The sequence below is a fragment of the Chanos chanos genome, chromosome 6 (genome assembly GCF_902362185.1).
Source record: "Chanos chanos chromosome 6, fChaCha1.1, whole genome shotgun sequence".
NCBI lineage: Eukaryota > Metazoa > Chordata > Actinopteri > Gonorynchiformes > Chanidae > Chanos > Chanos chanos.
Window position 1 is genome coordinate 38,825,370 of NC_044500.1, and position 13,803 is coordinate 38,839,172.

Here is a 13,803-nt window from a genome sequence, read left to right on the forward strand (position 1 = left end):
AGTGTATAATGATCTGCATATTGAGGACCACACACTTTTAACAGGGACCCTATGAGTGTGAGATAGTGATCAGCCAGGTCGAATATACAATGGAAAACAACCATCTTTTATGGTCTGGTCAGCGATTCAAATAAAAAGATAGTTGTGGACCTGGGAAATGTTGTAAGTAAAATTAAAAAGTGGCTAGTTTTTCACATGCTGTATAACAGTTTTCGTATTCATTTGTTTAAGGCGACCAAACATACACTTTTTTATGCAAAAGGCTAAATATAAAGGGTAGTGTATCAAACAGAATGACAATATTGCTTTATAATACCTTTCGAAAGTGCTAATAAGCCATTGTTTAAACTTACTCTAAAAATTCTAGCAGTTTCCTGTGGTCTTGAAGTAGAAACAATAAGGATTTCACAAAGATTGCATGCAAGGTGAATCTGTTGCCATGGTAGCCCGTACAGACAGCGCCTTTAATGACTGTTCAGACTGCACTGGGATGGACAGCTGGAGAAAACTCACAGCAGACTACTGGTACAGTTTGCAGATGATTTTTGCTTTGACATGCCATAGGATTTATGTGATCTTAGTAGACTAAGCTTCAGTGCTGTACTTTGTCAAAGACTCATCCCAAATCATGAATCATTTAAACAGTGAGGCAGCATTGGAAATGTCACATCCCTTAGATTTGTACACACATATGCGCATCGATTTAAGCAGACCTAACAAGCTATTAGATAACATTTGACTGTGAAACATTTGGCTTCTCATTTCCGTTTTTAAAATCTTTATTATCTCTATAGAAATGTTTGTGAAATAAATACAACATCAGCCATTTCAAGAAGGTTCTTGAGGTCTTGAGGTTTCTCATGCATGACTAGGTACACCACTGGTATTAAAGAGCCCTGTAAACATGGTCACCAGAATTAATAAAACTGAGCAAGTGAACAGAGCACAGAAATACAGATTTCTGTCACCATATTTGGCACGTCTACAGTAATGTTTTACGATATAAATGTTTACTTAACTGTAAGGTTCTATTATTATTATCATCGATACTTCATACATGACCCTTGCTAGCTTATAAACATGTACGCATGTAGAAAATTACCATAAAAGAAACAAGAAGAATGGAATTAAAAAGTCAAGCAACATCAAAGACCATAAAACAATAGGAAATTATTTCCTCTGTCACTCTTTATAAAACGTTTGCTCAGACCTTGAACACTGCAAAAATGTATCCAAATATTTCATAAATAGCCTTTTTTTTTTAAAGTACATAGTGAATGCATTTAACATCCACCGTGGAATCCACGATTGCTATCCTACCATTACAATCCTCTCTGCACCAAAAACACAGTTTGGGAAACATACTGGATTTGATGCAGCCAGTCACACAGTCAATCAAATTGCTTCATGATTTCCAGGTGACACAACGCAGTCAGAACAAGCACACTGTCATTGCATCAGGTCAAATTTCAAACATTAATTTGGAAATCATCACACTCCTGGGCTCCTGGGCTGTTCCTTTGGGTTGCTGTTTGTGTCCAATGTACTGTCCATCACTGATCACTTGCACAGAGGAATTAAGAAGGGTTGAAAAGATGTGAGCAGTGCTTGCTGCCATATGAGAGAAAGTGCCTCTTTACAATGTCTTTGGGTACATAAATCTAAGGTAAAGGGGAAAATTGTCTTGGAATCCATTTACACTGATGTGGATGATTTTTCTGTAGACTTTTCTTCAGCTCCATCAGCAACATTGTCATCTTCAATGACAACTGTAAATGGATGGTGGAAAAACAATGTGTTAAGGGTGGGACACGCTGCAGGATTATATGACATGAAACATGGATATTTTAACTGTTAGGATTTCCTGACACACACACAGACACACGTTTTCTGAAACACACACAGACACACACACACAGACACGCACGCACAGATGGAGATTTGCAATCTTATGGCTTTCAGTGTGTTCACAAACACAGGACAGCTACCAAAATGCATGAATTCTATTACAAAGACATCATATTAAATCATAAAGCATCAAAAAATGATTGAAAAATAGGAAGGGCAGTGGTTGTGTCTCCACAATGGATATGCCAACTGATGTATGCACTGCGTATGTAATTTGTATTGCAGTGCATGAATCTTTTAATAAAATCACATTCAAACGACTATGTATGTACTATACATTGTATTATACTATGCTTCACCTCAAATATTGTGTTTTACGATTTTCGATAAAGCTTCATGTTGAACAGCTCCATTCAACGCAACAACGATTGTGAATGAGAATGCCCTTGCGCTTTTCCACCATACTGTCAGTGCATGCATACACACAAGCAATTACCTCTTTTGCTTCTTCCAATTTGCCCAAGCTTTGGTGGTCGCTTATTCTGGTTGCCACCGAAAAAGTTGTTGGTGTCTTGGAGGCGACAGGTGAAAGAAAGGTGTTCCTCATCCCCATCATTGCCATAAGTCATGTTTTCCTCGTTGTATGGTAAGACTTCCGACATGCTGTCTTAACTAACCAGAGACGGGAACGGCAGTCTCTCCTTTTCAAAATTCTTACAACCTACCGGGCGAAATAAATTTGTTGCCTTGCTGAGTAACCTTGCTAATAGGCTTCTGTTTACCTCTGCGACACGTGTTTCGGCAAGTCGACGCAGAAAATTTTGTTAGGGGCAAATATTTTCAATTTCCCCCTTCAACAAGCACGCTACTCCGAATTTCCCGAGGTTTCCAAACCTGGAACTCTGGAAACTGAAACGCACAATCGCGGAGGTGTGTGCCCAACCAGGTTTTGGCGGCTGGAGCGTCGCATGGAAAATCTGTGAAACAAATGCAAATTGAGAGGAGATGCAAAACAAAGATCCCAACGAGACCCAATGGAGAAAGCGCGTCACTGGGTTTATCTTCCTGGTACAGCTAAACGAAAGACTCTGTCGGGTCACCCTTAATGCAGCAACATCAAGGATATCTAAACAGTGTCAGAATGTAGCGATATCCAATATTTATAATGCACTAATATGCTGTTACGAAATAACTCGAATAAAAAATAGTCCTTTGTTTGATTTGTAAAGCCATGCACTAATAACTATTTCAGCAAGTCCGCGTCAGAGTCTTCTTCGTACCACAGGGCGCACCGCATTCAATATGCCGCTATACTGTTATTGATAAATGTGATGTTATGTCGCTTATTTATGTCATGTGTACATGGACCTATATTATGTTACTACTTTGAAGTTGATACAACTTCGCACATTTATTCTTTCACATAATAAAGACTGTCGAAAACAATAACTAACAATTACCAATACACGTAACATACCATATGTACCTTTATATTTATATTGCCAAGGTTACTAAAGATGTGTTGCTCTGTTGTTATTGGTTGGATGTATTTAGCTGTGACTGCGCCACAGAAACCCATGGAAAATCACAAACAGTCTGTATCCTGTCATCAAAATCATTCCAAATTCTGAATTCAGGACTTAAGCAATAATCAGCAATTAGACCATTCTCTAGGAGATTCAAATAACTTAGTCATCCTGTTAGCCTGGTTTGGCTTCACATGTTGGCTGTGCACAGAACTGAGAAAAACATACCCTCTCATGCTTTAAAATCAGCGAAAAACATGATTTCCAACATGTGTATGAAGTTCCATGTGTGTTTTCAGGACATGTACCATACAGGCACATTATGTGAACAGAATGAGCTGAAGAATGGTTGGAATTCTTAGCAGTCGCTGTGTAGCATGAGTCTTACAGGCCTTTGAATGTTTCTGTACACATATTAACTATCAGGGACTCCCTGATGAGCTTGGCACCCAAATATCACCCAGAGATGTTTTAAAGTTACTACCAAGGATGTGCAAATCACTCACTCATTCTTTGGGAGAATCACTAGACAAATTCTTTTTTTCTTTTTTTTTTTATTTCATTTTTGTCAAAATGGATGCAGATTTTTCCAAATCTTTTGCTCAGGAGGTTGATTCAGCCTACCTCTGTCAGCGCTAGTAAAACATTTTTTCACAACAGCTACAGATGCTTATGTGACTGATTTGGTTTTCCGCGGAACTGTTGTGGGTGTACTATTTCTATACCACAGCAGTGTATTCAGTTTGACCACAAGAGATTTGTCAAATAACCTTGGTTACTTGGAAAAGCAAGGCGTGTCAGAGTGGCTGCTCTTACAGCTGAAAAACGTGACACTTCCCAGTTCTATATTTCTTTCTAAGGAGCTACGGTAACCAAGGAAACTTTCATGGAACACTTAAAATAACGTAACATTAAATTATCTTGTCACCCATACAAATACTGCCAATTCAAGTATGCTCTTTTGTATAAATAACATTAGCACCACACCTTACTCATGACAGTGCTACATAGTTGGTTATGCTTGTCTCTCTGGGAGCCAGCACCTCATTGTGGTTCTTTCAGTGAGCTCAGCCTGATAACTTTGCTTTGATTGTTATGTTTCCTAGAAATGTATTCACACCTCCATCAATACCTCCATCAATCTGTAATTAAATCCAAAAGATATTTTTTCTTTCATGTTTAAAAGAGAGTGTTTCAATTTGAAGTGCGGGCAAAAAGCCTGTTTTGGAGAAGAGTCTTTTTCTTTTTTTTCTCTTCCTTTGCCTTTTTTTTTTATTTTGTCATAACATAGCAACACCAATGAAATTCTTTATGACTTTTTGAAACTGCCATGTTATGAAACAGGATTTATGCTTTCCGTGACACAAATTGATTGGAATCACTGTAAGCAGTTCACACAATGTGTATCATATTCCTATCGTGTTTTGTGTGGTATCAAATTCAGTCAGTGAAACCAGAGAACCCTTTAACTGACGCCAAACACAATCAAAAGGTACTGCTGGGACACACCTAATCCAAATGTGTTTGTATACATCCAAAGAGCCTTCAGCAGTAAAACCTACTGTCAAGCTCTCAACCAATAGCATTTTCTTTTATAGTCTTATTTGACGAATTAATTTTGATAGATTTGGTGCAGTAACTGAAAATCTTGTCATTGAGTTATTGCCTTATTGACTGTACTACAGCAAGCCCCTCGCAGCAGAACATGATTTAAGTATTTAACAAATACCTTTGAGATGGCTAAAAATGCAAGATACTCATAAAACATGATGCAGAAACCAATTAACACGCATTTGTAAATCATCTTAAGAACAGAAATATATGTGCTAAACTTAAGGTCCTGTTGTGCTAGCTTAAAGGAGAGTTGTGTTTTTAGCAAGTAAGACATTCATGGCATTCACGTTCAGAATGGCATTTAATGTAACAAATATCAATCTACATTTGAGAATTAGGGGTATGAAAAACGTTTATAAGGCATATAAAAAAGACTATAAGGATAATAAACATTTCTGCTGAGTCTACGGAGCAGGTTGGATTCAGTACTTGAGGCATCGTGTGTAAGAGCTGTAGATGGTCCGGTCTATCCACCTGCGGAACTTTGAGACGGCTGTGTACACTCCTGGAAACTTGGCATCTCCACAGCCATTGCCCCAGGAGACCAGGCCATAGACACGGCCCTCGCACACTAATGGGCCACCGGAGTCCCCCTGGAAAAAGGAAAAAGGCCACACCCTGAGAGTTGCTATGCCAACTGAACAACTGTCTCTCTGGCTATAAAAAGTATGTATTGTGCTCCTGGTTTATGAATTTATGATTATGATTGTGCTAAGGGCACATGTTTACTTACAAAGTAAGAACACAGGGGATTGTAGATGATCAGGGTTAATGTTTTTTTTTTGTAGTTGGCTGAGTTAGTTTTTAATGACAGCATTCTCTTTCAAGGGAACTGTCAGGTTCACGTGTCCCTGTGCTTACTTTGCTTCCTTATTCTGTATGTTCTTGCATTTGTGGTACTTGAATGTTAACTGAGGTGGAAACGATTACAAAGTGACGATGCTTAGAGGGACGCTTGGCGCAAATACCTGGCAGGCGTCTCTGCCGCCGACATTGTAACCCGCACAGATCATGTTGGCAGTGATATTGCCATTGAAGGACTCACTGCTGTTGCACTTGGCTGTGGACACAATTGGCAGTTTAACAGTGCGGAGGGTGGAGGGCATTTGACCCCCACTGTGGCTGGTGTAGCCCCATCCAGACACTGTGCACATGCGACCGGCCATCACCCCTGTGTCTTGTCGAGGCAGTGGAGCGAGGGACACATACTTATTCAACACCATGGGAACCCTGAGCTGGACAAAGCACAAAACTGAACTAGGACTCAAACCAAGCACGGTGATCTGACATTTTTAATCACATTGCAGGTTTTCAGCGATTTCAAATATCATAATGTATCGGCTGAATTAGCACTGATTGGAATGGTTTTGTCGGAGCAGCAACTTGACTCCTCAGTGATCAATGAAAGATTTTAATATCTGCATACTGAATATATGTATTGCATATGGCAGTTTCTAATGCAGTGAATAACCCATGCCATGAGTATCGCAGGCTCAAAGCCAATAAGGCAGCAAATAAATGATCTTTGTGATACAGAAACCAAAGTGGGACACTAAGTGTGCTTTATGCCCTGTAGTATCTTTTATTCCCATTCTTTATTCATGAAACAAGAGAACAGAAGATGGTTTAAACTGCCATACCTTGATGAGCATGATGTCTGCGTTGTTAGTGCTCTTGTTGTACAGTGGGTGGGGGATCAGGGACTGTGGTTTGGAGTACTGCTCAGTCCCCTCAAATGAGCTCAGTGAGTAATCGCCTGCCACTATCATCATCTGCTCTGCTCTAAGAGGAAAACACACATACACGATTAACACGAACATCATGCCGTCTACACGGCACAGACTAACGCAAACATAACACAAACACGGAATCTAGTTTACTGAATCACAATTTCACTTATCTGTTTAGTTTTCAAAAACGTCTATAATTGAGGGGGAAATTAAAGCAAGATCGTTTCTTAAGGGTTAGAAATACCTGAGCTGTCTCACAAATAGGGTACTGTTAATATAGATCAACACATTTTCAGCAGAATATGCATCAAGGTCATTTGAACTTTTTATGCCTTTCTGAGAGTACAGTCGGATACCGTGCCAAAACATCGGGGTTTTATGATACAATGGCCCCCTTCAGAAAACATAAAGACCAAGGTATTATCCAACCCCATCACCAGGGACGGTGATGCCAACAACCTGCCAACTCCTCACTCTCACAGTGTCACACATATACTGCGTTGACAGATGAAGGTTGTTCTGTTAATCCTTCATGGCCCATATGTTCACCATTCTTCCACGCAAACTATAGACAAAGCTATCTGTGAAAAAATGTGACACACATGAAGGGTCAAAGAGTATTAGACAGTTATATTCATGGAAGAATGGCTCACCCGTTATTACAGTGTGCTGCTGTTAACACCCAGTATTTGTGCACCAGTGATCCTCCACAGAAGTGCTGACCTTTAGTGTTTTGTAACGACACTATGTATTTTACGGAGTTTGGTGATGGTACATAGCCACCCACTATACGTCCCTGAATGAAGTCTTGACCTAGATGGAAAATAAGCAATGCTTTATGATTGTTACTCTTTGAAAACCTGGGATGAAAAACATGTATTTAAAGAAAAATCTACATGAATCTAGACACGTGTAGTGCCTCAGAGATGAAATGATGCAACAAACTTCACTCAAGCATAGATGCACAAGACGGCATGACATAATCCTTGACCAAATACATTTTCAGGCAGACAAGGAAAAACTTTGTCTCCTTCATGAACAGCTATTTATGGATGTACTTTTCCATTCCACAATTATCTATAAGAAGTTATGGTAAAAATAAAGGAAACACAGACAAATTCATGCCTCAGGTCAGGATACAGTAATGGTAATGCTATATGACCTAAGCTCATGCTCACATTAAGTTGTTGGAAACAAATATTGGGCTGCAATGACACTGTTATGTAACAGCTAAATGCTTGGCTGTACTCAGGCCAGTGTAGCCTATTACTACTGATTTCTCCTTTTTTTTATACCTCATTTTTTCACTTCGACAAAAAGAGAATATTTATCTTGGGTTTTTTTTTTTTTCATATTGTTTTTAGATCGATGTAATCTGTAATGTTTTTAAAAATAACTATTCTTTTCCTGATCAGTTTACATGTGGGTTGATTAGGAAACAGAATGTACATTGTAAAGTGAGCAGGTTTTGTCCTTTCATAAACACATCTAAGATAGAAAACACTTTGTGACTCGTCTGACCATTCAGAACATGAATCATGTCGTGGGTTTTAATGGAAACGGTTCTAAATCACATCAGTGCAGGTCAGGGCACAATGCAAACATCAATAATTCAAATAATTTTTTTAACAACTACTTCACTTTATTGGGACAAAATAAAATTCTTTACTTACAGCTGATGCTTAGGAGCTCCCAAAGCAGACAAATCCAAAAGAGAAGAGTGCACATGATGCAGAACGGTGGCTGGGTTAGAGTGATGGCCGCTTGGCTATTCCTACTCAATCCCTTCGCATCTCTGGCAGGAAATCGCATCAGCAAAGATCCTCAGGTTTCCAAAGTTCCAGTTTCAGTATCCATGGGCAACTTGACCAGCAACAATATATGATTCAGAGTGGTAACAAAGTGGACCTTTAATCCTGTTCTCCTTTTTGACCTCCTGTCCTCACATAGCTCCCACACTGTTCCCCCATAGCTTATATCTGGATGTCGCGATTCAGTATCAATTAAATGTGTTAGACTGTGGCACAAAATGTAAATGCATCACAGGAAGCTATAATTCTCATACAAAAGCATTATTATTTTTTAAATGTTTTAGATTTCTATTTCAGCTAAAAACATGCACGCAAATCTGCTCATCCAGATTTTCATCCAGTTTCATCCAGAATTTGGGGGTTAATAAATAATGAAACTTTCAGCAAGACATTGTTTCTTTGGCTTGGGCTTCAATGCCACCTCATTTCCTAGCTAATGCTTCTCAGTGACACCTTCTGGCGTTTTGACAGTTACCGAAGTACCAGCCAATGGATCTTCATCGTAAACTACTCTTACATCCTTTCCTCACACTCTTATTTGCATATTTTCATGTGTGGATCACAGTAGTCCTGATGAAGATGCCTTGAGTGATACATGTCATTTTACTGTAACTATTATATTGAAAGCCTCCTTTCCTAATGTATTTAAGAACTTTTAAAAGTATGCAGTAGTCATAGTGAATTACATTTTTTTTTTCAATTTGTTGGCACTGTGTTATCTCCTATAGACTGTAAAACAGAACTTAAAAGCAGAAAAAAAAAATCCATTGCATTAAGGGGCTTCAGGCATTTTTCCAGTTCTTCCAGATGTGTGAGTTGACGACGTCACAACTTAGCTGCCACTTTCTTTAACAATATATGTATATCTGCCTCCGGGTAGTTAAGGCTTCTATCTTTCAGTAATTAGTTGTAAACCTCCCCAGAAATGCACATCCTGTTTTGGTGTAACTATCATCTTTAGAGAAAGAATAGCACAATGGTGAACAATGCAAAGTACTCTCTGGGGAAGAGTGGAGAGAAGAAGGGAAAAACGACACTGACACTGTATCGCCGCTCATCGTTCGGGAATTAAGGGTGGGGAGGGAATTAGACTTCATTAAGTTTATACCCACGCAGTGGCAAATTTAACTTTACTAATGATACAAACGATCCTGTTTCGGAATCTGTAATCAGAAGTGACATCATGAATCATAAAAGCATGAAGATACGCTTGTTTGTATATTTTTGGATCAGTTTCGAAGAGATATCTTATCGGGAGTTGAGTAAAATGTTTCCTGTAACATAGCTACAAAATGCTTGAAATGCACTCTCAAGTTTATTTCATCAAAAAAACAAAAAAAAAAACAAAAACAAAAACATTTCGAGTGTGCAAAGATGCCAATGAAGAGAAATTTAGTAAAGGTCGCCGGATGCTTTTGCTGAGATGCACGGTTGCTTTGATTCTTGTAATCACGTTGCCCTTTCACTCTTATTTCACAGGAACATAATGTACTCTCCTCTATCATACAGTATTTCAAACAAATGAGTCTGGAGATGTATTTGATTTCTTCTCCCAAAGAGTACACCCTGAGTACTGTACACAAATCAAAAGGAGGCCTTCACATGAAAGCTTTAACAAGAGAGAGGCATCAGCGCTTTTGTATGCTATCAGGTCAGCCCAAGTTTTTTTTTTCCTCTCGGCTCATTTTGAATATACATATGTCAGACAATAGTTAAGGTGCAGATGTGGTTACACTATAAAAGCTTAAGGAGGTTTCTCAGGGCCATTAGTGGAGGGAAGGAATCAGTGGGCCTGTGCTGGGATTTTCACTACCAACAGTGAGTACCAAAATTATTCCGGATTATTTTTGAGCTGTGTAACAGGCACCAAAAAGGCAGGTTGCGAGGTTTCAGGAACTGTGTCAGAAGAATATATGCATGTACCTGAGTTCTCTTAGAGACTCAGAATGGTTCTCATTTCTCACAGACGGATTTCACATGTCCACAGATATTCCAGTATATTTCAATGATGTGTGTGTGTTAATGTAACATTCATCTGAAATCTTATTACAATATCATGTTTGCTGTATATTCACTTAAAGATGTTTGGAATGTAATGTAGTGTGTGACTCTATATAATGTTGCTAAGGCTGCACGATGTTCGATGTTTGAGGCAGCAGACATTTCATCCGAGTTACGAACAGTCAAGTAAAAATGTTCATTTTTTAAAATCAAGAATAACGCAGGGTTTCCTTGTCTTGAGGACTCAGAAGTTACACTATCTATACACATGGTTTAGTATTTATATTCTTTTACTTTTTATTAAAGTGACATGGCATTTACCGAGAGTGTCAGCCATTTATAGATTTATATTTCACCAAGTAACTTATTGTTGATCATTTCAATTTTTGCTGATTTTATAAATGCTAAGAATTATGCTCCAACAACTACTATGTTCTTTTATCATGATTCTTCAGCACTAATAATAGTAGTAGTAATAATAATAATAATAATAATAACAATTGGTGGCAGAGACAGTTATTATTGTTATTATTATTGTTATTATTATTGTTGTTGTTGTTGTTACTATTATTATTATTATTATTATTATTATTATTATTATTATTATTATTATTATAGTTTTATTGCTATTGTTGTTGTTTGATACTATTACTGGGAGCACCCATGGTTGTTTTCCAGACTAAATGAACATGAAGACACACTCCCATCAACTCCTGCTTCTCATTTTTGTCATTTTTCATGGTAAACAACAACATTCTCCCTCAGACCCACCGACTTTTAGATGGTCTTATTTCAGCATTTTACATAGTTGTAACAGCTCTAATGACATGTGTAACATCCCCATTTTTTTTTAGTAGTTTTGAAAGTTCATTTATAGATGACCAAATACTGATTTTTACACAGTTATATTGTACTCCAGCATGTACAATAACAAATAATCACAGGAGATCTTCAAGTCTAAAATGGTGAACATTAACATAGAAACCTTTCTATGTTTTCCCATGTCTTTAACATACAAATGCAAAGACATGTAAAGTGTACATGGATTTTCTGAATGTGAATACCAGTTTCATTTATGCACTACAATATACAGCAGAATGGTACACTTTTACAAGGATATTGCATCATGTAAGAGTAGGCTATGTTAGCAATCTTTTTGTCTTTAATCAGACATCATTTAATGATGACATGGTAAACACAAGCTGGTACTTTAAAACTCTTTCTCCTCATCCAGGCACATTAGGGCAGCGAATTATTGGCGGTCAGGAAGTTGAGCCCTACTCTATTAAATACCAAGCCTCCATCCAGTATAACAACTATCACTACTGTGGAGGGACACTCATACATCCACAGTGGATTGTCTCTGCTGCCCACTGCTGGAGACCGTGAGTACATAACTGTATATCTAGGAAAACCGTTTTCAGTGTGTTTTGCATAGCACTTTGCTCCTTTTTCCTGACAGCTCAATCTTACTCCTTTTTTTCCCCAATTTGTTATTTCCATTTGTCTGTTTTTTCTCCTTTTTACTAGGTCCTATTTTACAATATTGTAATGACTGTAACATTTGTAAAAGCTATAGATAGACAGATAGATAGACAGATAGATAGATAGATAGATAGATAGATAGATAGATAGATAGATAGATAGATAGATAGATAGATAGATAGATACATACATACATACATACATACATACATACATACATACATACATACATACATGCATGCATGCATACATACATGCATATAAGCAAATCTTCCTCTTCTTTTCATAGAAACTACTTGATCAAAGTAGTTCTGAGTGAGCATGACTTCTCCAGAAGAGAGGGATTTGAGCAAGTGTTCAATGTGTCCAGAGCGCTGGTGTATTATATGTACAACTACAGGACCTTTGATAATGACATTATGCTACTGAAAGTAAGTAAAGCAATCTACAGCTCAACACAGCTCAAGGTTGTTATGATTCTAGCTATCTTTCAAACCACTATTATTTTAATTAGATTACATGCTGATTAAATATCGGGGACTTATATCTCAATAATACGACATTGACTACACCGCCCGAGGAACTCTTTGAGCCACTGACATAAATAATTTGCTAAAAAAATACTAAAAGTATTTTCTTTAATTAAAAAAAAGGACAGATGTCCAATTCTTGTGTAGTTTCAGTACCCAGGCAGTCTTAATTAAATTCATGTTAATAGCCTGAAATTTAAACCTTGTTTCAAATCAAATTTTTTTAGGTGTATTTTCAACTCCTTAACAAGCTGTTATGTGTCCATTTTCCACTCAGCTTGACCGTCCTGCTCAGCTGAATGCCCACGTTCAGCCTGCTAACTTACCAGATGTGGACACACCTCCGTTGCCTGGTGGGACCACCTGTACGGTGAGTGGATGGGGAGTCACCCAGATTTACAGCTACTACCTGTCCCCCGTACTGCGTGCTGTGGATGTTGAGATCATCCCCAACTGCCAATACTACTATTACTTCAGGATCACAGACAACATGGTGTGTGCAGGATCTCCTCTAGGAGGCAAAGATTCTTGCCAGGTGAGTTAATGGAAGAAGTCCTGAAACTGTGCAAAGTGGTACTGTTTCATGTTTTTGTGTGTATTTATGCAGTAACTGAACGTCCTGCTTGGAAAATTGTTGACTTACTTTGTTCCATACCCCAACTTCGATAAATATATTTTCAATTCATTCCAAATCCATGACTTTTGTAATTTTTTTTAATTGGAATAAGGTAACATTAGAGGCAATGCTTAATGTAAGTTGTTGAACTAATCATACCGGCAAATTTATTAATAGAAAAGAGAGAAGAACACTTAATTGAGAAAAAATGACTTTCTTGCCTTTCTAAGTTGCTGTAGACAATGTCAGTAGCATCATATGACTGAAAGGGCCATTACTTTGCATGACCCTGTTACGGTGTCAACTGACTAAAACTGTGTTTTACAGATTTGAATAAGAGAAGTGATTTTGCAATGGGACAAAATAAACTGTGAATTTTCAGACCAGACTAAACAGACAAAAAGTCCCAGGAAATGCCTAGAACACAATGTGATGTAATTGTACTTCTTGTTACCAGGGCGATTCAGGTGGACCTCTCATATGTAATGATAACTTTGAGGGCATTGTCTCCTGGGGTATCAGCTGTGCCAATCCCTACTTTCCTGGCGTATACACCAAAGTCCGCAGCTACATCCGCTGGATCAACTGGATCATCCAAAATGACAGCTCTGAGTAAAACTCCACCTTGAGGTTGTTGACCTG

General features: G+C 38.1%; 3 protein-coding genes across 3 annotated transcripts; 1 reads left to right on the top strand and 2 right to left on the bottom strand.

The window, feature by feature from the left end:
* Nucleotides 1–1,695: 1,695 nt before the first annotated feature.
* camk2n1a (calcium/calmodulin dependent protein kinase II inhibitor 1a) lies at nt 1,696–2,510 on the bottom strand. Its single transcript, XM_030776212.1, has 2 exons — nt 2,345–2,510; nt 1,696–1,769 (listed from the first exon to the last, which is right to left on the bottom strand). Exons 1-2 carry the CDS (start codon nt 2,508–2,510, stop codon nt 1,696–1,698), a joined length of 240 nt encoding a protein of 79 aa, XP_030632072.1.
* Nucleotides 2,511–5,410: 2,900 nt separating this feature from the next.
* Nucleotides 5,411–8,446, bottom strand: LOC115813673 (trypsin). The gene is made up of 5 exons (XM_030776210.1): nt 8,392–8,446; nt 7,372–7,531; nt 6,629–6,770; nt 5,957–6,223; nt 5,411–5,581 (listed from the first exon to the last, which is right to left on the bottom strand). Exons 1-5 carry the CDS (start codon nt 8,444–8,446, stop codon nt 5,411–5,413), a joined length of 795 nt encoding a protein of 264 aa, XP_030632070.1.
* A 3,272-nt stretch (nt 8,447–11,718) lies between these two features.
* Nucleotides 11,719–13,783, top strand: LOC115815379 (trypsin-3). The gene is made up of 4 exons (XM_030778334.1): nt 11,719–11,915; nt 12,305–12,446; nt 12,823–13,080; nt 13,619–13,783. The coding sequence occupies exons 1-4, from the start codon at nt 11,719–11,721 to the stop codon at nt 13,775–13,777; spliced, it is 756 nt and encodes a 251-aa protein (XP_030634194.1). The 3' UTR covers nt 13,778–13,783.
* Nucleotides 13,784–13,803: the final 20 nt, after the last annotated feature.

Bases quoted from the DNA above. Each gene is read 5' to 3' on its own strand.
- camk2n1a (XM_030776212.1), bottom strand. From the start codon at position 2,510: ATGTCGGAAGTCTTACCATACAACGAGGAAAACATGACTTATGGCAAT. The intron at 1,770-2,344 runs GTAATTGCTTGT...ATCCATTTACAG, and splicing joins AATTGGAAGAAGCAAAAGAG to TTGTCATTGAAGATGACAAT.
- LOC115813673 (XM_030776210.1), bottom strand. From the start codon at position 8,446: ATGTGCACTCTTCTCTTTTGGATTTGTCTGCTTTGGGAGCTCCTAAGC. The intron at 6,771-7,371 runs GTGAGCCATTCT...TTTTCCTCTTAG, and splicing joins GCAGCACACTGTAATAACGG to AGCAGAGCAGATGATGATAG. The intron at 6,224-6,628 runs GTATGGCAGTTT...TGCTTTGTCCAG, and splicing joins CAGACATCATGCTCATCAAG to CTCAGGGTTCCCATGGTGTT.
- LOC115815379 (XM_030778334.1), top strand. From the start codon at position 11,719: ATGGTAAACACAAGCTGGTACTTTAAAACTCTTTCTCCTCATCCAGGC. The intron at 12,447-12,822 runs GTAAGTAAAGCA...TTTTCCACTCAG, and splicing joins ATGACATTATGCTACTGAAA to CTTGACCGTCCTGCTCAGCT. The intron at 13,081-13,618 runs GTGAGTTAATGG...TCTTGTTACCAG, and splicing joins GAGGCAAAGATTCTTGCCAG to GGCGATTCAGGTGGACCTCT.